At 42.3% G+C, this 27,363-nt stretch overlaps 1 protein-coding gene across 1 annotated transcript; it reads left to right on the top strand.

The window, feature by feature from the left end:
* Positions 1-24,049: 24,049 nt before the first annotated feature.
* Positions 24,050-26,889, top strand: PHOX2B (paired like homeobox 2B; the record flags this gene model as incomplete). The annotated part of the gene is made up of 3 exons (XM_084233125.1): positions 24,050-24,290; positions 25,120-25,307; positions 26,374-26,889. 3 exons carry the CDS (start codon positions 24,050-24,052, stop codon positions 26,887-26,889), a joined length of 945 nt encoding a protein of 314 aa, XP_084089251.1.
* Positions 26,890-27,363: the final 474 nt, after the last annotated feature.

Below are 27,363 nucleotides of genomic sequence, written 5' to 3' on the forward strand. Positions count from 1 at the left end.
TAAGGAGGTTACAATGCCCTAGCACACACAGATGGTATGCATACCTAAAATGCTAAATGATAAGACCTTACACTGGAAACCAGTATAAAAATGAGTTATGGCAAATGAAAAATACCGAGATATTAAATGCACTGAAGGGGAAGAATAAAAAGAATTAAAGCAGAACCAAAGCATCTAGGGACATGTAATTGGAAACCTAAACATTCACTGGGCCAAAGAAACCTAGAAAGTCATAAGTCAGGTGGAAGGAGGGGGGCACCTTAATAAGATTAAGTGGAGAAAACCAAAATGGCTGTGTTAACAAAAAGATTGAGGTTATATCTACAGCACAATCTGTCCGACTGTTTTCAGTGAATGACTGGTTACTGGCTAAGTTACTGATTGGTTGTTTGTCTGATTTAATTAAAATGCTCAAACCAGTGGGAGCGTGTGTGGTAAAAATAGCCTGAAACTAGTTTGGGTTACACATACACAATAGGGTATTGTATCACACAATGGACTGAAAGGGCTTCCAAAGACATCTCTAGTAAATAGACACATTCTAAAATGCTTTGCTTTATGAAATAGCAAAATACTTAGAGGGAGTTCAGAAAAGATCAGTTTAAATAATTCAGGTAAGAGGGAATTTAGAGGAAGAAAAATTAGCTAATATAGTAGCTGGGCGAGTGTTTATGAAGGCAGAAAACCCCCCAGAGAGATAAAAGATATTTAGCATTCAAGATGCCTGATGTGAGATCAAAAGAGGAAAATCTAGATATTAAGCATATAAATAAATTCTGGCTTTATTCTCCTTAAGGAAGGGGGGAACTGACATTATGGTCATTCAATTGTCAAAAAGTCAAAACTTTATTACCTAAATAAAAAAAAATCACAAAAAATCTAAAACAAAAGGATTTTCCAAGAGTTAATCAGCAGACCAATTCTTTCTAATGTTTTAAATGCTAAAGCTGCCATATAACAATGTCAATACCTAACACTAGGACTCATACTAGGACTCAATAGAAAACTTATATTCTTGCTGGTTTTCACTTACCCCCAACCAGAGACTGACATCATCCCTCCCAAAGGAGGATTTGTCCCATCTTCCCAGTCCTGACTAAAGATTAAGCACAGTTCTGAAACCTAGAGTTATCTTTGACCCTTCTCAGTCATGGACTTGTCCTGAGGTCCTCACCCACTGGTCTCTTTCTCACTATGGAGTCTATTGTCAAGTCATAGCTCTAATACTGAAAAGTCTCTCTTCATGTTTTTTTATTTTCACTCCTGTTATTTATTTTCACTCCCTCATTTGGATCTTGATTCTTTTTTTTTGAAGGTAAAGCAAACTTTTTCTTCATGATTACTTAAAGCGGTAGGTAAAGACAGGGATAGAGGGCACAGAATCAGAAACTAGATTTCTTCAAGTCTATCTTGTTTTCTAAATTTGACTTTGTGACGATGTAAACATTTTACAGTTATACAATTGGCTAAATTTAAAAACAAAGCTAAGATTCTAAAGGAAAATAAGCCATTGATTGATAGGTGTATTTATAGGATGTAACCCAGAAGGGAACTATTTCCAAAAAACTGTAAAACACAACAATTTGACAATCTTTTACTCATTCTTGCCTATATTTTGTCACTAGCTTTACTTGGAACCAACACATCTTCATAACAGATTACCTGCTTTTGAAATCAAATTCCCAAACTGAGCTGGTACAGGGTATGACAATAGAGTGCTTACTTAGGTACAAAATTTAAGGGGGGTGGGGAGCAAAAGTTTCAATAATCATAAATATCATTTCAATACAATATTTTTAGAAAAACTTAACACCAAAGAAATCCACAATGAACAAAATACCCAAAATTCAAAGAACAAAATTCCAGTCTAAGCTTGTACAATCTTGCCTCATTCACCTTATTCTAATCCTGTTCCTGTTTACAATCAAGTTTCCTTTACCAAAACAGCAAAAAAGGAACTGCTAGCTATTGTTTGATGGTTTTATTTTTTAAAAAATATTTCATTATATTGTTATTTATCTTGATTGCTGAGATTTTGGGTGCCACCTTAAATTCTGCAACCAAGCAAGCAACCTAGTACCAGCCCTATCCTGGCATTTCCATTTTTTAACAGGGCAGTTTGTATGGGTTAGTGAGTGACTTCATGGGCTTTTAACTGGCCAGTCCCAAGTACAAATACTTTCTCTGCTGCTCACTAAGCTTAATGAAGTAACTTCACCTTTTGTCCCCTCAGTTCCTCATCTGTAAATGAGGATTAAATATCCTTTACTGGGGTCTCCCTGGTGGCACAAGGGAGGGGTTAAGTCACAGCACTATGAAGCTATCTGCCGCCACTGCAGCATGAGTTCAATCCCAGGTCAGAGAGGTGACCCACATGGCTCAGTAGACCTCTCTTGTCTCGCCTGCTGCTCCCCTCAGCAGTGTATTTCAGTCAGTCTGCCTGTTCTGCTCCCCACTCTGTCTCTGGTGAATCCTCTCACCCACCTACAGCTCTGACCTACTGCCCTTGTAGCCATAAATAAATATTTTTAAATAAATACCCTTTACAGAAGACACTCTATATTTCTAGTCTTAACAGTCCATGATGCAAAAATATACACCTTTTTATAAATTGTTTCATATATATGTTCTCATTAAGTCTAAAAATCATTACATTAGGGATTTATGACATTGCTTCCTTTAGCCTGAATTGCTTTCCCCCTCAACCTCACAGGTGAAAATCTTAGCCAACTTTCAAAGCCAGCCTTAAAGCCACCACTAGTAAGAAGACTTTCCCCAGTTCCCTATGGCAATAACATGCACGCATGGAGAGCCAGCTCTCTAGCAGTCTTTGGGGATTCAGGGGCTGATACGACAGAGGTCAGCCCACCCTCATGGAGCTAGAATCTAGTGGCGAAATGAACAAATAACTATTAAACAACCACATAAAATAATTCTAACTAACTATAGCAAAATTAGTATGATTACACATTGACTAACTTAAATTTATTCTGAAACACTTAAAAGTAAGTCCTGTCAAAGGAAAAAGACATTCAAAGGTTTGGAACAATAAGAGTTTGGGTTTCATATTCAAGGTGTACAAAGAGCTGAAAGGTTAGTGCAAGGTAGAATAAGAGGCAGTTCTCTTCAAACATGGAGGAAACTTTCATATATATTTCTTAGGACCATTGTGTCTCCCCTTTTTAATATTCTAGTCAACTGTCTCCTTGTTTGGCTCCAGTATTGGATAAAGTTAAGTGCATGAGTTTCTTAATCAAATATGGTCTCAATTGCTTATTAGTCAGAAGATGATGGGCAAGTTTTAACCTCTCTAGACATTGTTTTCTTGTTTGTAAAATGGGAAGGATCATAACAGAACATACTTGATGGAGTTGTCATGAGGATTAAATGAACACATCAAAACCCCTTAGGACAGTACTGGTACACAGAGCATACTATGTAGAACTTATTCCTGTGGTTACAGATAGCCTGTACATTCCTCTAGGACTGCTTGCTTTTGCATTAATGCAGCAACTTGCCTGCTTTGCAAACTATAGGCTCTCAAAATATGTGTATTGAAATTAGTCATAGGTAGAACAGAAGATTGGTAGATTTTTTATGAACACCAGTGATATGATTATAATAAAAGTTATTTGGTAACTTCTATACTTTCATTTTTTACTAACTGAAAGAAATTATCTTCAAGGAGGACTCGGGTTGAAATCATATTTAACCAGGGCCACTAGCATACCAACTTCAATATGTACCTGAAGCATATTGAAAAAGTTACTACTCAAAGTTAACATCATTCTTTATTTCTTTCATCAGAATTGTTTTAGAATCCAGGCTATGTCAAATGATGATTAAAAAAAAATAAAAGCTATGTTCAAAAATACTGCTGATGGATCTAGCCTGAATTTTTGTATTTACTTTTTTTAGGAAGCTGCTGAAAATTTCCACCATCAGGGATGGGCTAATTGTTATAGGTCACTTCTTACCCTGGCCTTTGATACAGAAGCATACAGAAGTATGTGCTATGCTATAGATGAGCTTTTCAGATAATCTGGGATCTGAAAAATTATACTTTCAAGTGCTATAAAATTTCTTTCATTAGCAAAACTTTCACAATCCTCACATATTTATTTCAGTTGCTATGAAACAAGTATTATGTTTTTGCAGCTGAAGGAAGTGAGGCTTAGAGCACTTACAAAAGTAGACTAAAATCATAGAATAATTACATACAGAACAGGGATTTGAATCCTTTGCACCGCTGGACTATGCCACCTCTCTCCTCAATCATTAGCGTGTGTTACAAGAGTCCCATTGTAAGAAGGCTCCTTGCACCAATTGGTATCTTACAAAGGAGTTATTAGAAATGACTTGTCCAGGGACATGCAGCTTGCTGTGGCAGGAGGAATACCCTGCCTTGTCTCTCTCCCAAAATGGGTCATTTTCAAGGGACTCACTATCTTAACACTTCCTTTTTTTGTTTATTTGTGTATTTTCTTTCTTTTTTTTTTAAAAAAGATTTATTTATTTATTTATTTATTTATTTATTTATTTATTTATTTATACAAGCACTGGGTACAGTCAGAAGCTCGGGAGGGTGAGAGAATCCACCAGAGCCAGAGCGGGGAGCAGAGCAGGCAGAAGGACCAAAGTACACTGCTGAGGGGAGCAGCGGGTGGCAGGAGAGGTCTGCGCGCCATGTGGGACCCTCCTCCGGTGGCCGGGGAGCAGCCGGGGATCGAACCAGCGCTGCAGAAGCCGCGGGCAGCTTTGCAACCCAGCGCTCAACTGCTGCGCCACCGGGGTGGCCCTTGGTTGTGTATTTTCACCTTTGTCAGCCCCTGGCTGTGGGCCAGATGCACTATGGCCTCCTTAGTCAGGTGATGGGAGCACCTCATATGTGTCATGATACACTTAATATGTAAAAAGGAAAACTGGGAACAAAGCCGGGTTGGGTACTTTAACATCTCTTGGGTTTAGTAACATTGTTTGTACAAAACATTTGTCTATACAAAATTAGTCCTTTTTAACTACTTTATAAAATACTATTATGTTGAAGTTTTGCTTAATCCTGACTCAGTACATACAAAAAGACTCCTAAGGACATCCAGAAAGGAATAAATTGGAAAAAAAAAAGCATTCCACTTCATTCCAGTGGCCTATTTTTATATTTTACATTAGTAGAGGTAATATTTCAGAAATTCTTGGCATGAGATTTGGAGACTATAACAGCAATGAAATGCAGCAATAGGTAAGCCACAATATTAGGTATTAAACATATGTGTACATATGTATGCTTGTGCATACATTTCATTAAATCTACACAATTTAATTCAATTTATGGTTTTACTAACATAAGCTGGAGCTTCAAATCAAAACAATAACAATATCTACTATTATTAAGCACTTACTATATGCCAATACTTTCATGATTTATATCTTATTTACATCACAGTAATCTAGGAGACTGACATTTCTTTTTATTTTTAGTATATTTTTAGTTCCCTTTTGCAGGTAAAGAAACTGAGGCTTAAAGAGATGAAATACAAAGGAGGCAAGAGAATACGACAGAAAAGGAAATTCTATTCAACAAATGGGGTTGGAAACACTGGATACACACATGCAAAAGAATGAAACAAGACTACTAACACCATACAAAAAATTAATTTAAAATGCATCAAATAATAGCATATAATACCTGAAACAATAAAGTGCATAGAAGAAAACTGAGGGCCTCCCAGGTGGCCTATGGGCTAAGTCTCAGCACTATGAACTCAGCACCGCTATGGCCTGACTACGAGTCCTGGCCAAAGAGCTAACATATAGCGCATAGACCCCTCCTGTCTCTCCCGCTGCTCCCCTCAGCAGTGTATTTCAGTAATTCTGCCTGTTCTACTTCCCACTCTAACTCTGGTGAATCATCTCACCCTCTGCATCTCTGGCCTATACCCCATTTCTTCTATGCACAAATAAATAAATAAAATTTATTAAAAAAAAAGTTAGGCAATACCCTTCTTGACATTGGCTTTAGTGGTGTCTTTGGGGACTTGACTGCAGCTTCAATAACAACAGAAACACAAACAAACAAATGGAACTATAACAAACTAGAAAGCTTCTGCACAGTGAAAGAAACTATCATTAAAATGACAAGCTAGCCTACTAAATGGGAGAAGATATTTGCAAATATCACACATTCAACAAGGAGTTAATATCCAAAATATATAAAGAGCTCATTAAAATCAACGACAAAATAAAACCAGATTAAAAATGGGCCAAGGATAAGAGAAACGAAGTAACTTACTTAAAGTGCTGGTGAAACTTGGGTTGGAGCCCAAATCTGATTTGAAACTCATGTTCTTGACACTACCCAGAGCATTATTCTCCCATGACTCCCATATCCAGTGTTTTAGACTCCCTCTGTTAGCCTTACCGGATTCATTTGATGTTTAGTAATACAATCATTGCAAATGTTTATTTTCCAAATTGTGTAGTGGAAATACAACATGCACTTCTTGGTAATGAGAATGGGCATCATTTCAGATAAGCAGCAGCTGACAGTGCACATAAAAGAGTGGTTTTGTTTGGAGCCAGTGAGACCCTTGCAAGGATGTCACCTCAGACCTTTTCTGTTTCTGACTGGCCAGACCACATTTACTATCACTAACTTGCCACCCTGCAGAGTTCTTTCTTTAAGTCTTAAAGAGTTGAGAAATTAGTAAAACTACTGGTAACTATCTAAGAGGGCAGGAGGACATTTTTATTGTTATTTTAAATTGTTTATTGAGTTCAAACAGAGGAATATTTTATTTATGAATCTAATATAAATGCCATGAAATATATGCAAAAATACATGAAACCTATGAGCAAAACATTAACAGCAATCAAGTTCCACACAGTTTAATTTTACCAGTATCCCCTGGGTTCCAGGGGAAAATTTCAGCATAACATTATTATTTTCAGTTTATGCAAGAAAAAAATAATTGACTGAGCTTCTACTATGTGCTAAACACTGAATCTATGAGTGAATAAAACTTATGTCTGTCCTTTTCTTTCTCTAACTACACATAACGTGGTCCTTATTAACCTTGAAAATCTATATGTAATTGAAAATCTATTGTAGTTGAAAATCTATATGTAATTTTATATTTTAATGTTACCCTAAACCAAAATTAAGTAAAAGGGCTCTCTCAGAAGCTATGTATACTAAATATTGTTACAGAAGAGTGATTTGAGGACTTGTAGGCATTTTTAATTAGGTATGGCACTAATTACTGATGAGCTGAGACTTAGGCTCAGCATCCTTCTCAACACAGGACCCAAACAGTCACCACTGGGCGTGGAATGTGAGTTGCCACCCCCTTTCCAGGGATTTTCACTAAATATGTGAAATGTCACTCATTTCAAATAGTTACTATTGGGGCTTTACTGACATACAACATTCATTCAACAAAGATTTATTGAGGAATATTATAGCTAACATAATAGCTAGCATAATGGAGTCTTGCAATGTGCCAGGCACTGTGCCAAGTGCTCTTCTTGCATTATTATTTAATTCTCATAAAAACTCATAAGGTAAAGGTAGATGTTATTATCCACTGTTGTAGACAGTTATAAATTAGTTTTGTTTTTCGTCTGGCCCAGCATTCATCCTCCCATCATCTGAAGGCAGCAACTCAATTTTTCTTTCATGAACTTTATCTTTATAGTTATAGTTAGATGAGATTGTCTATATAGCTACATGAGACTGTTACAGATACACCTCTGTGAAGGGGACATGCCACTTTCCCTGCCCCCACTTACATGCAGCCACCTTGATTTATAAGTCCCAGTATGCCATTAGCTGGACTTCCTGAATGTGGGTCACCTGGGAGGGAGTGAGGTAGATATATAAAGGGAGGTGGAATGAATGGGGGAGGAGATATGTGGGAGGAGCTTGGAGAAGATACATGAAGAAAAATACACATAGAAACACTTGGAAGAGACACATGGGTGTGGCTGCTCTTGGTCCTTGGTAGAGACAACGGCAGCTGTCATCATGTTGGACTATGTGGTACATCTTGAATTTTGAGTCTCTCCTTCTCCAAGTTCATTCAAAATGACTATAGTGAAGCAATATGGGGGACCAGGAAGGACATAGTTTGTGAGTAGTCCCTTTTATGTGGTTCCTTGCTATAGAAGGTACCTTGGGCTTGTAGCAAACATTCAGGCTTCAGTGGCCCTACTTCAAGCCAAGAGAGTTTGGTTGGATATTTACCCATGAGGGGATGGGCAATTTTCAGAGTTTTGTTAGGAATATCCTTACTTCTCTTCCAATGCACACTGATTCTATTAAAGATCTTCACAATATGAGTATGCTTCCTTTGAATTTACGTGCACAAATGGCAGGACCCTTTTTAAAGTTTACACCCCTTAATAGTATGGAGTTCCTGGGTACACCTTGATTGCATGTTAATAATTCCATTCCTATCTCCAACAGCAGCCACATGGCCCAAGCCTTCTCAATGAAAACATGCAACTTCCTGGCTTCAGTGGTTGGTTTAAAGTTGGGCTGGGATTCAAGCTGGACCAATCAAAGTCAATGAGAGCCACTCTGGGACTTTTGCTGGGACTCTTGACACAGAGGCACTTCTTCCACTATTTATTAAAGCAGTTTAGATGGAAACTTGGAGCTGTTGTGGTCATCTTGCCACTTCCTGGCAAGATCCTGGCTGAGAACACAGGACAGCAGAACTAAGACATAGAGAAATAGTTGGAGAAACTTGAACTGCTCACATTAGTCTTCGTTTTTTGTGTCTGCCCTGCAGTTATGCAGCTGATAACTAATAAAACTCTGTGTGTGTTTGTGTGTTTTTTTAACAAGCCAGTTTTATTTTGGTCTTCTGTGCCCTGTAACCAAAAGACTAACATGATCCCACTGTACGCATGGGTAATAATTTATCCAAGGTTATATAACTAGTTAGTGGTGAAGCAGATCTGGAATCAGACTTCAAAGTTGGTACTTTTAACAAGTATGCTATTATTTTCAAATAGTGTTAGGATTTTCTCTCAGAATTTGAGGTAGAAGATCAAGGTATCAAGAATGTAGTGTTGGTATTAGAGTGACAGAGCTTGTGCAGGGTTTGAGGACTAATTTTCTAGCAGGCGAGATAGAAGATTTTAGCTGCAGCATTCAGAGCAACCATAGTGAAGGGTTATGGGGGAGCAGGAAGGATATAGTTTGTGAGTAGTTAGGGCCTGGACAAAGGACTTTGTAATGCTAATGGAAAGGAAATTCTATATTTCCTTTTTTTATGGTGATAGAACTCTGGACATATAAGCATTGTGTTTTGGGGTAAGAGCTTAATTTACAGACTATCAAAAGAAAGGATTATCTACTAGGTTTCAGGACAAGTGAAACAAAATATTATTTTATTTTTTCTAAGTCCTTGATAACTCAGAAACTATTCTTCTACAAAATTCCATAAGGTGAACATTAAAGGACATCATTTAACATGTTGTCATTGGACTTTCTCTCTTAAATAACTTAGTCCTAAAGGTGACAAGATGGGTATTTAAACCTTTTACAAATCTTATACTACTAATTCTAGTATAATTTCCTAGATAAGTGTTAGCTAGTCCACATATCTTTTCAAATAAACATAAATGTCTCAAAATATATTTAACTTCAATGGAACAAGGCAAAAAGAGCTCAATTAATCATTTATTAAAATTTGGTGTTACCAATATCAAAATAAAATCCTTAATCCAGACCTTAAAGAACGTGAATCTTATTCAACATGTTGACCTACATTTGTAGGTATTTGGGAAAGTATACTCATTACCTCATATCTAGAAAAAGTTTATTAAATAATTTAACTCTTTCTTCAAATGAATTTCTAATAACTTAATGTGCTTGAATATTTTCTAAAATAACTCTTTTTTTTTTGGTTAGTTTGCCTGAAAAAAAAATGAAGAAGTTGGGTAGAAGTAACCCAATATTGGACATATTTTCTGACAAATTTTTTGCTGAGAATTATGAGAAGATAAAGCATGCCTGGAGATACAGGAATGAAGTCAATGACTATTTGAAGTCCTTGGCAAATGCATGTCTAGGATTATGATTATGATTATGTATATTTATTATCATTTATACTGGGCCCTTTTAGTTGATTAGCACAATGTAATTACTAAAAAACTGCAGCTAAAAGTTCTGGGAAATGTCTACATTGCTAGGAAAAGCTAGATATGATATCATTTCTGATTTTCAATAATTTAATTAAAATAAACAAGCCGATTACCCCCATGTTATAACAGTCTCTTAGTATAGTTTCCAACATGATAAAGAACTTATTGCTTCAAGTGAGGAAAATTAGAAATTAGAAATTAGTAGTCTCAAGTTCTTTGCTAAAAATTCATGAGTCCTTCTCTGTCCATAGAACAAGAAGATGTATTGTCTTAGAGTGAAGGACCTGAACATGGTTGCCTGTTTGCTCTCTTCTTGTTTCCATGGCTCTAGTCTCAAGGCCATAGCCTCTCTGGCCAGGGGCAGACTTCAGGAGAAGCTGAAAGGGCAGTGGCTTTTGAAGGGGATCAGAACAGGGGACCCCAATAGCCACAAAAAAGAACTTCTGTGTTTTTGAAATGCTGCCATTACAGACTGAACCTTCTGAGAATCAGTATTCCTTGTTACAATGCAAACTACTCTAAAAATTAAAACCTGTTATCAGATACAAATTAATGAATATAGACTAATTTTCCCTTTTTTTAGAGTAGTGTTTCTCAAAGTATGTTCTGGGGGATCCCTGGAAATTCCCGAAGTTCATCAGGGGCCTGTGAGGTCGGAACTATTCTTATCATGAGCCTATTATGTTCCTTATGTTTTCTCCCATGGCCTCTCCAGTGAAGTTTTCTAGAGGGTACATGACATGTGAAATTGCAATAGTTGGGATATAGAAGCACATAATAAGAACCCAGCTGGGGCCTCCCCGGTGGCACAGCAGTTGAATGCTGGGTTGCAAAGCTGCCCGCAGCCTCCACAGTGCTGGTTCGATCCTCAGCCACCGGCGAGGGTCCCACATGGAGCGCAGACCTCTCTTGCCACCCACTGCTCCCCTCAGTGGTGTACTTCGTCAGTCTGCCTGTTCTGCTTTCCCCTCTGGCTCTGGTGAATTCTCTCACCCTCCCGCGCTTCTGACTGTACCCCAGTGCTTGTATAAATAAATAAATAAATAAATAAAGAGAAGCAAAACACATTAAAAAAAAAAAAAGGAACCCAGCTGACTTCTCTTAAGTCAGATATTATAGAAATTATAGAAATTCACAAAAACTGTAAAACAGTATCACTCTTTTAACAATATTTTTCTTGTAGAAAATATATTCATTAAAAGTATTTTATGTGCTAACACTGATTAGATTTGTAGTTCTTCTAAATAAAGTAATAAGTAAATATTTTACTTTTTTTCATCAGTTTTCATTTCTTATATGGCATATCAATTGCTGTAATCCAGATAAATGTTAGCTCTTTGGGATTCTAAATAATTTTTATGAGTGTAAAGGAATCCTGGAACCACAAATATTTGTTGTATAAGAGAAAAATGGGAGGAACCTTAGAAGTATTTAAGTATTAGGTCCTTTCACCCCATGCATATGTTGAAAACTAACCCCCAAATGAATTAACCCAACTGACCTGAGATCCTGATTACCGATTGTTTGTTATAAACCCCCTAAAGCTTAAAGGCTAAAGATAGGATTATCATTCATTTTGAACTCTGCTTGGTGGGGCTGACATCTCTGTCCCACATGATGTCTGGGGTTTTGGCTGGGGAGAATCAAATATCTGAGGGCTTGCTGGTTTCCTCTCTCTCTCTTTCTCTCTCTCTCTCTCTACCTCTCTCTCTACCTCTCTACCTCTTGTCCATCCTTCTCTCTTTTCTTTCTCAATTACTCTCTCCCTTTCATCTTTTCTAGGATCTCCTGGGATTTCCTCATAGAGCAAGCATTCCAAGCAGGGGGTGAAAACATCAAGGCATACTGTGAACTTTGAGTATATACTGTTGGCCAAGAAAGTTATTAAGAGCAGCCCAAAGACAGGGGGAGGAAAGTTAGACTCCATCTGTCACTGGGAAGAACATCAAAGAATCTGCAGTCATTTTTAATCTAGCACATCTGAGGTCCCTACAATTAGCAGTTGAAGAACTAAAACTAGAACCCATTGCATCTAAGTTCAGTATGACAGATTTAATAGAGGTATAGAGGGGGAGGTTGAAAAGAAAAGATGTAAGTGTGTGAATGAAGATTTGAGGGTGAATTCCAAACACCCATGTAAGGAAGACTGTTAAGAAGGAGGACAAGGGTCATGGATTTTCTGATACAGAAAATGATTTAATTTTTTTTCTTATGATGTTCATCTTTCTTCTCAACAACCTCCCACCTAGTTGTCTCTGTCTTTACCATGGCATGCTTCCCTCTAACTTATACGCATAGGTTCTACTTGCACACTTCTACTGCTTTAGGGTAGTATTGCAAATGGCTTGGACATGGCAACTCATAGTTATTGTAGCTACTGTAGTTCCATGAGTTCCTCAATTCCAGGTTTCTGACTCTTCATTATAGTTTTAAAAATTCCCCTACCCACCAGGCCACTCCCCATAAACTACCCCAGTTTGTCAGTTGCTCTTTCAAAATGTTCTCCAGGAGGGCCCTGAGCATTAACTGTTGTCAAGCACCCTCACCATTCTGGGCACTGTGCTGTCATCCGTGCACACTAACAATACAAGTGCATTAGTGCATATCTGAATTGCTACATCTGCTTCACATATGCTCTATTAGCCATGCTTCTGCCATGTAGTTGTGTGTGTGATTACATGCATGTACACACAAACACTGCTTGTTTTTTGTCATTCATCTGTGGAAATTTACATTCATCCTTAGATGTTTTATTTAAATTGGTCTAACTTGCCAATATTTTTTTGAATTCAGACTAAGATTACTCATTATCCCACTTAACACCACATAGTCTGCAGAATTTTTAAAGGTTAGTAAAGTTCTATATGTTTATCTGTGTCGTTTGACAAAAATGTTGAACTGGGCAGAGCCCTGTGTCATTGTGCAAGAGGCCATCTTCTATGCTGACGTCCATCTACTAATCAGCATGCTTTGGGTTCATTTATCCACCTAACTGTTGTTAATTCATCTAATAGTACAATCGTTTAGTCCATATTTCTCCATCTTGTCCACAATGATATCATGATAGGCCTGGACAAATGCCCTGCTTAAGTCCAGATACATTATGCCTACTGCGGTTGGCTGCTCTAAATCCACTATCCCTGTCAGAGGAAATGAAGTAAATCTGACTCTTCCTCAAACACACCATGCACTCTGATGATTCTGAGGTTTTGCTCATGTTCTTTCCTCTGCCCAGAATCTTCTTCCATTCTACCTTGCCTGCCTGACCATTTCTACCGCTCAGTTGTCACCTCCTTGCTGGAGCTTTATTCCCTGACTCCAGGCATAACTATTTTATGCGTAGTTTATTTTCCCAAAGCTCTTTATACATAGTATCATCTCCCAGCTGTTTGTTTATGCCTAGACTTCTCTCCCTCATCTGGAATGAGCCATGTCTTATTTAATCAACGTATGATCACTTTAATTCTACTAGACCCTGGTGCCTAGTGACCATCACTTCCTTTCCAAAATACTCATAAATCACTTTCTAAAATCCAATCTAGGACCCACAATGTGGTCTCTAAATACCAATTCCCACTAAAAAAAAAACAGGGCTCTTTGGAGAAATGGCTGACAACGGTCTAGGCAAAAAATATAAAAGATGAGGGATATCTTGTAGATATTGAGATAAAGTAGATTTTTGTATTCTTATTGTTGAAATTTTGGTTGTAACATCTCTATTCTTCTATGCATCCTGTATTAAAAATAATAGGACATGCAAAAGAAAGAGCGAAAGCAAGAAAAAAAGAAGGAAGGAGGGGCGACAGGGAGGGAGGGAAGTAGGAAGAAAGGAAGGCCTTAGGCTTTTATGTTTTAAATAAAACTGAACTTTGGCATTTGGACTCTATTATTTTTTTTAAATTGAAGTAATATTGCATTTTGACATTATATAAGGTTCAGGTGTGCACCATTAAAAATCAACATCTGCATACACACTAAAGTTCACCACCAAAGTCCAATTCTCTCCTTCACCTACAATTTGCCCCTGTTACCCCAATTACCTGCCTCTTCTTACTCCTTCCCTTCTGATAACCACTAACTGGTTTTATATTGGTTCTATTCTTATAGGTCTCTGTTATCTCTAAAAATTATCTCTCCCTGTTTTCTCTCTTTGGCATAGGATCTCTAGTTTCTTTTTTTTTTTTTTTTTTACATTGTCTTTTATTAAGGTAAAATTCACATGACATACAATTAACCATTCCAAGCATGCAATTCAGTGACATTCAGGGCATTCACAATGTTGTTCAACCACTGACTCTATTTTTAAACTTTTAATAACGCCATAACAACACCCTATCCTCTCTATCTCTAGTTTCTTTAGGTTACCTCTCTCTTAGTAGTTTTTGCACAGGAGGAGAAGGTGGGTAAAACTTTCCCTTTTTTACTGAGGTAACACTGGCTTACAACACTGCATGTGCACTGCAGATGCTTGTGGCCACACCATCCCCATCATCAAAGCACCCATGGTCTTTTACCTGAGGCCATTAGGCCCCCTTCCTGCTTTGTTCACACCCTCCCTCCTGTCCCCTACTCTAGCAGTTTAAATTCTGCAGTTTTATTTTTGGGGTTTGTTTTGGTGAGTACTGGAAAGTAGATACTTTTCTGGTCTGCAGAAAAACAAAACAACAACAAAAACAACTATTTTCCTGGAAGACAATTTGGTAACTTGTGTCTAAAACTTAAAAAAAAAAAAGTGTGCTCATTGATTAAGGAATTCCACTTTTAGGGATTAATTCTAAGCAAGTCTTAGGAATATGCAGAGAGATTTAGCTGAAAGAGTGTGCAGGGCAGTGTCTGTAATATACTTTAATAATTAGAGGCAAACTAAATGTCCAACAGAACAGGGTTAACTAAATCAACTCTGGCTTATCATGCTTTGGAATACCATATGGCCATAAAAATGCTATGTTAGAAGACTATTTCATGATCTTGGAAGATACCCATAATATATAATTTAGGGGAAAGGTAGACTACAAAGCAATTCAAATAGAATGTTTCCTGATTTTTAAAAAATTGTACATACACACACACACACACACACAAAAAAAAAACACTAAGCAGTTATATAAGAAAGTAAAGTAGTTATCTCTTTTTGTATTATTCTTTTTCCTCATCTATGCCATAAAATTTACTATAATGGCTATTTATTACTTTGAAGTAAGAAAAACAAGCAGTTAACAATAAAAATAGGAAGAGGGCACCCAGGGTCAGCTCTGGCCACTTTACAGTCCTCCCTCTGTTGGGTGCACTGAGTGCACCATCCTCCAAGTGCAGTCATTAACCTTTCTCAATGAGGGTTTTGCTCTCCTCTTTCCAGGCCCAGAGACAAGGGTGGGGGAGAGGGGCAGAATCTGTGTCTCCCTTGGATATCATGGTGGGATCATGGCTGCCCAACAGCTGCTAAAGAAGGGGCTTGTCCCAGGAATGTGGGCAAGACAAGTTCAAAAAGCCCAGTCCTAGCCCACCTGAACCTGACCTCAGTTCAGCTTCTGGAAGGGCAGGGTGTGGCTTAACCCTGGTGTTGTTGACATTTTGTGGTTCATCCCTCGGTGGTTAACACTATTCATTCAAGAGGTTTCCCTGGGGTTTGGGTTAAAACTTTGGCCTCTGCTCTATAGTCTCTTGGGTGACTCATTGTGCTATTTTCTCCGTCATATGTCCCAATTCCCTCTCAGGTCCCCTACCTACCTCTTCTTAAAAATCTCTCTTCCTCCTCCTCTACCCCAAGAATGATCTCAAATGGTAAAGGTTTATAAATAAGCAAGAAAGTAAGGAGTGAATTTTGATCAAAACCTCAGCCTCATAATTCTCTAGGCTGTTGTATAACTTACCATGGTAAACAAATGAGAGAGAAAAAGAGTGAGGCAGAAAGGGAGAAAGGGAGAAATGTTGTATTTAAAAAGTAAATTAATATTCTTCATTATCTCTAACAGGGTAAATACTACAAACATACATCTCTATAACCATTTTATTGTCTTCTGGCTCCTGAGGTCTAGGACACGTGGTGCCTGTCCCTGAGTACTGGATTACATTTGCTTTGAAATTCTGAATCAGCTGAAATTCACATTAAAATGCATGATACTGCAGCATATTACTGGCAAAACCCACAAACTTCCTAAATAAAACAAAATGATACAAATGACAGCAGGATCTTTTGCAAATGCAGAAAGGATTTAGAAGTTTTAGCATCCCTATGCATTTTGATAAGTATTTCAAGGTTGAGCAGTTTAAGATCATTGGAGATTTTGGGGTCTAAAACATGTCCCATTTGGCTTCCTGGGATGACTCAAAGGCAAGTCTGTGTTATTGGAATTAGTTCTGTATATGATGGAGTCAGCATAGAGCCCTTGACTGTCAGGGACTAGGTCAGCTTTCCCTGGGGGTGGAAGAAATGAGTTCCTACTTGATGTGACAGGAGCTACATAGGGAAGCACCACCAAAAACAGCTGCCCATACTTGTAGAATAACTGATTTCATGCCAGTGCTTCTTTCCTTGGTGATAGCTGGCTTTTGGTATCTTCACTTAAAAAATGTTTATCCAGGCAGGGATAAAAGAAAAACTTAAGTCCTTATTGTGCTGAACTTCATGTACTACCTACACATGTTGATATTTAATGATGTATCCCAACAACTTATATGTCATATTGCAATATTATTTCAGAAAAAAATCCTAGGATCTTAACATAAAGGATGAAAGAACTGAGGAAAAACCCCCTCTTCTCTCTTCCCCATATTGCACTTCTCCTTAATCTCTAAACATCACCTTTGAGTTCCCCTAAACATACTGTCCTTTATGTTCTTTCTTTCATATATAAATGTATGCAGAAGAGGTTCTCATACCAAAATCAATTAATTAATTAATGGAATGTTAGACTAAATAGGACCTCACAAAGTTCTTATCTCCAACTGTAGGCAACAGCTTGAGCAGTGGCAGGTCTGATGGGCCACTCAGTATGGGGTTCCAGACTCTATAAATTCAGTGCTAAACATTTGCATGCTGTACTGTGAGTTAGGGGTCTCTATTCGAAGTCGAATGGCTTGCTCTCCTCTTAGAAGTCTGAAGCACTTAGGTTTATTCTATCTCAAAAACCAGCTTTCTGAGCTACTTGCACTCTATAAAGTGCAGACCACACTCTAAAGCACAGCTGTGGGACTGGCCTTAGATTAGAATAGGCATCTACAGGAACAGAGCAGCAAGTGACCACATATGCTGAACTGGCCTGTAGATTGGGAAGTAGGAAGTTGAAGGAATCTTGTCCATTGGTTTCTGTTATTATTGTGAAATTAATTTACACAAAGATAATAAATTAATTTATTATAATATTCTGTTCCACTTGGAGAAATTGAGGAGATCATTAAAAGGGAAGGAGGGAATGAGGCCCCTTTGTGATACTTCTAGGTTGCAAGCTCAGTGGTTGGGAGGATTTTGAGCATATTGCCTCTTCATTTCCCCTCGCCCCAACTGAACCCTTTATCAGGCACCATGTAAGGCTTAACTGCCAAAATACAATCTTCTAACCACACATATAAGCCCAGTAAGGGATGGCTCATTTGTTGGTAGGAGTTTTAATATAGGCATAAAGTGAAAACCTGTTTCTGCTCAAACTTATCCCAAAATATGCTGGGATATTACTCACCAGGTTTTGTCCTTATTTTCTTCCTATCTTCAACTTGAAGATGATCTTTCAACCCATACTACGTTTATACAGGTCACATTGCTAAGCTGAGAAGGATAATCTCACCTGACCCATGTCTTTAGAGCATAAAAATATGCCTTCATAGTTTCAGGACATTGTCACCTTAGGATGTTGCTACTCAAGTTTTCTGGCAGCTGCTGGCTAGAAAATCATGCTCCTCTTCACAAGTGTCCTTATGCACCCTGAGAGCTGGGTCAGCGCTCATGGCTTTTTCCCCTTCCTTTTCCAAATAATGTTTTTTTTTTTTTTTTTGGTTCAGACAGAGAGGCCTCCCTGCCTAATTTAATTTTGCCACTCCTTTCTTTGTTACAAGCAGATGTCACTTTTACATCTGTGACTCTGATCAAATGCCCCATGTCTCCCCCACCATCAGCCCAGCAGATGTTACTACTATTAGCCAAACTCCAGCAAAAAAGGAAGAAAGAAAGAGAGAGAGAGAGAGAGAGAGAGAGAGAGAGAGAGAGAGAGAAAGAAAGAAAGAAAGAAAGAAAGAAAGAAAGAAAGAAAGAAAGAAAGAAAGAAAGAAAGAAAGAAAGAAAGAAAGAAAGAAAGAAAGAAAGAAAGAAAGAAAGAAAGAAAGAAAGAAAGAAAGAAAGAAAGAAAGAAAGAAAGAAAGAAAGAAAGAAAGAAAGAAAGAAAGAAAAGATAACAGGCACCCTCTTCTGCTAATCATAGCATGGGAAGAGAGGGGAGAAAGAGAGGTGGGCTTTCCATGATGATTTTTTAAAAAAATGGGTACTATCTATACCCCATCATCTATAGAGCATAGCGCTTACAGATTGGGGCCTCCAAAGTCAGTTTAAATACAATTCAAATACAGAAACACCATTTATGAATTAGCCATAAAGCTCCAACCCACACAGTTAACTCAGGGTACATGCCTTTTAAAGTGACATGACCCCTAACATACTTTACATACAGAGTAAAGTACTTTTGTCAAGTATAAATACTGTAAGACAAAACATAATTAACTTATGTACATACATGCTTTAAATTTCTAAATAATAGAAGTTTCTTCCTGGTGACTAATTTTCCCATTTGATATTCTAGAACCTGTTCTTTGATTTGTCTACTCTCTTCCATATATATTATAAACATGCAATAGGAAAAGCAGTGTTCAAGCAACAACTAAATTTCACAATCAAGAGTTTAACATGTAATTCAAGGAGACTCTACCAATGTCATCCTCATCACCATCACCATACCATAGTCATAACACTGTGACCAACATTCACTGGACTCTTTCCAGGTAGCAAGTACTATGCTAACTGCTTTGCATACACTATTGTCTATCAGTTAATATGTTAGTTTCACAGTGCCAGGAGGACAGTTACCAGAAATACACAGTGCCAGGAGGATAGTTACCAGACGTACAATGAGTTTCTATTATGAAACATGTGTATTATGGTTGCTAAGCAAACAGGAAAGTGGTAAAAATTCTAAACTACTAGGAGAATGTCTATATTGGTGGTTCTTCATGCTCAGGGATGTTGTGCTTGGTTTGCTTTATGTTCTGGGGAAATGAGATCCAACTAGATCCTACCTAGGTACTTTTTATAGTGCAGGTAAATGAGAAAGACTGTTGACTGCAGATATCTTCTTGGAGAAACCTGAGGCTAGATCCTGCCTTTTAATTCTCTAGTTGAGAAAACTGTTGGTTGTGAATTGAATCTTTGCCAGCAAGTCTTTGCCTGACTGTTCTGGGATAATTTGGATGCAGCATCAAATAAAGCAATCAAAAAGAAAATTCCTCTGAAACTCTCACTGGTATTTAATATTTTATTCATTCCCATGTTATTGTGCTTTGCCTGCGGTGAAACAGCCTCAAAACAGCCTCCTAGGAGTGAGGCATTAGGAGGCTGACAAGCATTTTCCCATGAATTGCTACTACAATACAATGGCATTTTGTTTGCTGTTTTGTTTCCTTGTCTCCTAACATTCTTTCTGACTTTCAAGGAAAAAAAGAAGAAGAAAAAGAAACCCTCCTATGAATGGCAAAGAAAAGGAAAGAAAAGTTTCTTTTAAACTTTCAACCTTTTCCATTTGGTGTTGGATAGCATGTAAACATTTTTTTTTTCCTCATGGCATATATGCTGCTAGTCGCTTCCCTTTTTGTGCTTCAAATGGCCTTTATTTTTCTTTTACCACGTAGCATTGCCTTTCCATTATTGATTCAGAAAATCGACAAGGAAAAAAAAATCAACCGTGTACACATATTAAGAATGGGAAGTCAGAGGAAGATGGATCAAACCATCCATCTATCCATATGGCCATTTATCAATCCATCTCGCTACCCACCCGCCTCTATTAAAATAAATAGCGGGCACTGTACACATCGCTGGTTGGCTGAAGTTGTGATCTGGACAAAAGGTCTGTTTGGGAAAAGGATGCTGAAGCTCTAATTCTATTTGTGCCGGTTGAAAATCAGGAGGGGTTTTTCTACACTTCACTTTTATTAGATTATTTCTTATAGATGGTTTCTTTTTCCTCCCAGACGCGTGGTGGAGGCTGCTGAAGCAGTTGGTCTATAGTTGGAATAATTAAATTAACCATTTGGTACAACTTTTAGGGGAGTGCTCGCGTGTAGAAAGCACAACTCGAACAAAACAGGGCGCTGGGGCTGAGGCTCCGGCCTGGCCCAGCCCTGCATGCCTTTCATCTCGCAAGCAGAAGCAGGACGCCGGGCCACAAAAGACGGGCAGAGGGGACGAGGGCCCAGGGACAGTGGGGGTGGGGAGGGGTGGAGAGCGGGACGGTGACAGTGAACAAAATAAACCTACACGGCCCACAATGGGGAAAATGAAGTCAAGCGCATTTGCTCATCCGACCGTGCGGTCCGGGCGCTGAAAGGTCTTCATACAAAGAGGAGTCCTACAGCTGCCCGTCCCGCCGCGGCCGGCCACCAGGGGGCGCCTGGAACGCGTGGGGCCGGCACCTGCACCTGCACCTGCACCTGAGAGCCGGCAGGTGCGGCTGGTGCGCGGGCTGTTGAACACTTGGAGCAAGGGCGGTGGGGAGCCCCGCACCGTCGCGCAGAGAGGGACCGAGCTCCCGGCGAGCTGCAGGGTCGTGGGGAGTGCAAAGCGGTGCCCAGTCTGGCCTCTGCATGGCTTGTTGATCGCCCGCCCTCCGGGGCACCTGCCCCCGGGATAGGACTTCCCTCAGCCCCTACCGCTTAACCGAATCGAATCCTCACCCGGCTCCCTCGGCTTCTCCAGGTGTCACCCTCAAACACCTAGTCAACAAGCAGGTTCCCGGAGCCGCACAAAGCACTGTTTACACCTGGGCACAGGAGTTGCCTCCGCGCACCGACCAAAGCCTAAAGCTCTATACTTTCTTTCAAAAGAACTATCCTCCAAAGTTGCGGGAATTAACCCTGCTCCTCCCCCGCACACTCTAGGCTACGCGGCCTGAGTAGCCTGAACTTCTGCGTGTTAGGACCTAAGGTGGAATTACCCTGTACTCCGATCGGACGTAGGCGCCTGCTCGGGCACAAATCAACAGTGCGGGGCAGGGATGGAGCTTCCTGGGCCCAGGGCGCGCTTTATACCCAGCCGAAGTACACCCTTGGGTGCACCTAGGCTCAGGAGCCAGGAGGGGTGTAATCCTGGTTATTGCCAAGCACGGGTCTTGAAATGGAAATGCATCCCCTCCTAGACTCCCTGTGCCATTCTCTTCCGCAGAGAAACGCTCACCCCCTACCTAACCAGTGTAGGGAAGGCTTGGCAGGATGCCACTCAGACCTTTGCTGCAGGCATCCGAATGCCCCCAGTGAGGATTTGGGGCACGGGTCGTGTTGGGAAAACCAAGGAGCACCTCCGAAAAGTCTGAGGGAATACAGAAACTTAAACAATCACTGCCTTGTGTTTAACAACCTCCAACCTCCCCTTAAAGGAGGGGGGAGAGAGGAAGGTGGGGGAAATTCCATGTGTGGCGTCCAAGGGGGCACAGCCACCTCCCGATCCAAATGCAGATTCATATTCATGAGAGTGGGCTAAATAAAGACAAATCCCCACTGTAATAACACTTGTATTCGCATCCGTCTTTGCTGGCCTTTAGATTTAGGGGACTGAAGACAGATGTTTGCATCTCTTTTCTCTTCTTGTCTGGTGACCATAAAGAAAAACCATTTAGAGCGTTGCAATTTGTTTCCCGCCGCAGTAAAACCTTGTATACATTTATTTTCATCTCACCCCCGTGCACAAAAAAGTGCACACTGGTCACCAAGGGCCCTTCTTTATCAAATACGCATTGTACGACATACAACTGCAATAAAACTATCAGCCCACCCCATAAAACTATCACCAGGCTGCTTGGCGGCGCCCGCTGCGTACACTCTAGACATGAGCGCTTCCTCACGTCCAGAGGACGCCCCATCACCTGAAACCAGCCTGAAACTCACCCAGCGGAGAAGCATAAGGCTGGGGGGCCGCAGTCCGGGTTTCATCCATTACGGCGTCCGCTGCAGTTTAGTGCGCAATAAAACACCGTGGCCGTGGAGAGCGGGCGCCCATCCACTCCCCGGCACTAGCATCGAATTAAACCACTTAGTTTGGCAAACACTGAACGCCTAAATGCCCCTATAAAGACTTTATGAGTTTGTTACTTTAATTACTGACTTGTTACAGAGCACATAAAGGGGGTAATGAATGCAATAAAACTAATTATCTACACATTTAATTCATATAAAATATCCAGGGTTTGTTTACACCACACGGCGATTCAACTAAGCATCCCCCCTCTTGTCCACCGAGAGGGAGGATTTAATGAAATAGTTTTCCTTATTCTGCTAGAGCCTAACGAACCAAATGAAAATTACCCTCCGTTTAAATCATAGAGCCACCAAGGTCCACAAATCACTGCTCACTTCTTTGTCTGTGCCTGGCTGCCAGCACCCAAGAGCCTGAGGAGTTGGACAAGAGAAGCCTCAGACATGGAACCTGGGCATTTCACTCACTGCAGAAAGCAAACCTAAAGGGCAAACAGACAGCAATCCTCTTTTGGAAGACTCAGGTATGTAGGGGATTGTGGGCAGCTGAAGAAAGCCCAGGAGGAAAATAGAGAAGAAGCACTCGGACAAGGGATGGAAGAGGAGACACATTTGGGGACATTTCATGCCTGCTTGCCAGTGATGGCATAATAAAAACGAACAACCACGCAGAACCTCCAAACCAACGAAATGCAGAAAGACAGAATCGAGCGTAAAGAAGCCATCGGTTGAGAGTCCAGATGTTTTACAGTCAAGAGTTTTACTCAGATGTTCTTTTATCTTTTAAGCCACTGTATAAGCTGAGTCTCTAGAAAAGCACATTAAGCCGCGACAAGAAATGCAATTTATAAGTTGCTCTTTTTTTTTCACCCCCTCTACCAGGTGTATTTTAAAGAAATCCACTTATCGTTCGTTCACATAAACCCCCTTGGCCCACTTACTCTATGTTACAGGGCGCCTGAGTCTTGCCAATGTCCCAGTCCTTTATAACATTTCATGCACTTCGGGGGGTAGACTTGTTGTTAAATTGAGCGTGTAACGCTCTTACAAAACAGGTTTTCTATGACATCAAGGTTTCTTCTCCCTAACCGAGGGGAAAAAAAAAAAAGGACGAAGAAGGGGGAAAACACACACACTATCTCAATTTATGCCTAAGGTATATGATCAGTTAAAAAGGCTTAAAAGCTCGGGGAAATTGGATCAGGGAGAATCGTCACCCAACTTTCATTATTTCCAAGTAGTGTGATTGAATTAAAGGGCAGGGAGCTGGTTAGAAGGGAGGATCAGGGGCTCAGTGCGTAATGGTGTGGTATTAAATTCTAATTAGAGATGCAGGAATCAATGATAGGGAGGTTGGACAGCTCAGTTCCCCAGTGCCAGCCCAATAGACGGATGAGTTATTGTCATGTAAAAAGCGCCAGCAATAAGACCAACCGCTTTGCTATTGTCCAAGTGGAAAGAGCCAAGTTTATTATGAGGACTATATGCTCTAGAGACCTCAGACAAGGCATCTCATAGGAGGCTTTTTCATAAAACTAGGCTCTGCTGGTAGTAAGGAGGCCAGTTTGGAGGCAGGCGTTGAGCTGTGCACATCTCCCCACTCCAGCCACCTTCTCCATACCCATCTTTTATTTCATTTTTCCACTTGGCTGAGCCATCCAGAGCCTTTTCAATGTATAAAATGGAATATTCTTACCTCAATTCCTCTGCCTACGAGTCCTGTATGGCTGGGATGGACACCTCGAGCCTGGCTTCAGCCTATGCTGACTTCAGTTCCTGCAGCCAGGCCAGTGGCTTCCAGTATAACCCGATAAGGACCACTTTTGGGGCCACGTCCGGTTGCCCGTCCCTCACGCCGGGATCCTGCAGCCTCGGCACCCTCAGGGACCACCAGAGCAGTCCGTACGCCGCAGGTAAGGACCGCCAGCTTTCTCAGCGGTGGAAGCCGCCTTTCCGCTCGTATATAGGAAGCCTTGATTGCATTTGAAAATGGAAATGTGTTTAGTATTTACCAAACGAAATTTGCTTACACAAATGAAAGAATTTATCACGTTAGAAGCGATTGCAGGGAGGGGTAATTCACTTACAGGGTTACACTATCCTAGTCACACCCGAACCGCCAACAAAATTATCTTAAGCTGCCAAAATGATAGGCATAATTTATTTACTTTGCGATGAGACGTAAAGCTTAGAAAATAATTAAATAACAAAGAGTAAAGCTCATTACTGGCAGTGTCTCTTTTTTTAAGAGCCGACAGCAGCTCACACCTCTTTGACTGGTCATTTTTACAATTATTTCTTTAATTTGGTATTTTCTTTTACAGCACTTTTCCCCAACTTTTGGGGCCGGGTCAACTTCTGAGAATTGAAAAGTTCCAACAGTGGGAGTGTTTGGTAATTTCTTCTCTGGCTCCCTGCTACTCCGACTGAGGTTTTCGGACATTTTTCCTCTCTCGTTTTTCTCCCCATTAAAGTGTTAGCGGTCTCCAATGCGCCATTTCAACCCACTCAAGGGCACTTGTGCCAGGAGGGACCCCTCCAAAGCGCAAAGCTCGCGCCCCTGTTTCCGTGTATAACTGATTTACTCGGGTTTTCTCGGCAGCTCTTCTCAGCTCCTCTCCCGAGCCCGTATCGGCGTCGGCTCCGGTGCCACCTGCCTTGGAGTCCCCACATACCAACTCCGCGGCCTGCGCGCTCCGGACAGATTTTTTGCTCACCCCGTGTCCTCTCTGTTGTTCCCAGTTCCTTACAAACTCTTCACCGACCACGGCGGCCTCAACGAGAAGCGCAAACAGCGGCGCATCCGCACCACTTTCACGAGCGCGCAGCTCAAAGAGCTGGAGAGGGTCTTCGCGGAGACGCACTACCCTGACATCTACACCCGGGAGGAGCTGGCGCTTAAGATAGACCTCACCGAGGCGCGGGTGCAGGTACGCGCGCCCGGGGGCAAACCCGGCTGCTCCGCACGGGATCCGCAATGGTGCAGTGAGGGGCCAGGGCGGGAGAGGATGGTGCGGCTGAAGGCTCGAGAACCCCGGGCCTCTAGTGAGAAGGGCCGGGGACCCAGGGCTGAACAGAGAGACCAAGTTCAGAGCGGCTGTGCGCGCAACGAAGGGTTAGGGCGCGCATTCTTGGCTATATATCAAGTGTTTCCCACCCAGCTAGCGCTGCAGGGGCCTTGGGGGGGCCCTTGAGATGTGAATAAGCGAGGCTTTTCGGGATCAGGAAGTGTCTTAGGAGAGGAGTGCAGACCTTGCTCCTTATAAAATGTGGTTGTTTTGTTTTTTGGTCAAATGCCTCGGTTAAAGCGCTTTTAACTTGGAGCCATGGCGCCTAGACGCATTTCTTGGGGAACTCTGACTTGGCCCAGATTCTCAAAGGGGCTGAGACTCCATGAAGGTCAAGAACCACGGTTAACCTTTCAGGCACAGCGGTGCTCTCTCTAGCCGGCCTTAGCGCCTCTCCAGGCGAGCCCCCCAGCGGAGGGGCGGCGCGCACCGTCGGAAGCTCCTCCAGCTCCAAAGGTCGGGCTGGAGAGCAGGCACCAAGCTCGGAGACACCCCCGCCCCTCTTTGTAGCAATTAGAGTTTAACTTTTGACCCGAGGCCTGGGGGCGATGACGAGAATGGGGGCAGCTCCAGAAGCAGGCTGAGCAAAAACCCGCTGAAAGTGGGGTTTCCATTTCAGGGCCTTTTTTTTGGGGGGGGGTCTAGGGGGGACCTGCGGCCTTCCCTCTCTGCAAATCGCCATTTCCCGGGTATACCCTGGGCTCCCTAGGAAAGTTTCTGCAGAAATGCACCTGCAACAGGGCGGTGCGTGTGGTGTGTGTGTGTGTGCGCGCGCGCGCGCGCGGTCACGGCGAGGGGACTTGGAAACGAGCTGCAGTGGACGGGGGTCGCCCTAACCCGCGCTTTTCTTTACTTTACTTTACTTTTTTTTTTTGTTTTTTTCCCCCCTCTGGCGCTGCTCCCCGCCTCCGCCCCCACCCCGGGCCAGGTGTGGTTCCAGAACCGCCGCGCCAAGTTCCGCAAGCAGGAGCGCGCGGCGGCTGCAGCCGCAGCCGCGGCCAAGAACGGCTCCTCGGGCAAGAAGTCCGACTCGTCCCGGGACGACGAGAGCAAAGAGGCCAAGAGCACCGACCCCGACAGCACCGGCGGCCCGGGCCCCAACCCCAACCCGGCCCCCAGCTGCGGGCCGAGCGGCGGCGGCGGCGGCGGGCCCAGCCCGGCGGGCGCGCCGGGGGCGGCGGGGCCCGGGGGCCCGGGCGGCGAGCCCGGCAAGGGCGGCGCGGCGGCCGCGGCGGCCGCGGCGGCGGCTGCGGCGGCGGCAGCGGCCGCGGCGGCGGCGGGCGGCCTGGCCGCGGCCGGGGGCCCCGGACAGGGCTGGGCTCCCGGGCCCGGCCCCATCACGTCCATCCCGGATTCGCTCGGGGGCCCGTTCGCCAGCGTCCTCTCGTCGCTCCAGAGACCCAACGGTGCCAAAGCCGCCTTGGTGAAGAGCAGTATGTTCTGATCTGCGGGCCGGCGGCGGCCGCGGCCGAGCCGGGCCCGGCGGGCGAGCGCGCGAGCGGGAGGCCCGCGCTGCTGTCGTCGCCGCCGCCGTGACGTCCTCACTGCGAGCCTGACTCCGTCGCGACACGAATAAAGAGAAAATGGCGTCGCCCCCCTGCCCACCCCACTGTTTGCCCCACCCCGCGCCCCCCGACGAAACAAAACACGAAACTCCCCCGGCCTCGCGCCCGCCTCAGGGCCGCCGCGCCGGCCGGGGCTCCGCCTGCGGACCGGGGGGAGGGAGCCGGCGGCCGGCCCCGGCGCGGGACTTTCTCAGGGGCTGTGTCTGCGTGTCGGTGTGTCTGTCCCGGGGAATTTGTGTCTCCGGCCCGAGCAGGTGACGGGAGAGAGACGCGGGGAGGGCACAAACGACTCAATGACTTGCTTAGAAAAAGAGAAAAATACATCATCTCCCCTCTCCGTGGAGGGGTGGGGA

Source organism: Talpa europaea, assembly GCF_964194135.1.
Source record: "Talpa europaea genome assembly, chromosome: 5".
NCBI classification, from domain to species: Eukaryota; Metazoa; Chordata; class Mammalia; order Eulipotyphla; family Talpidae; genus Talpa; species Talpa europaea.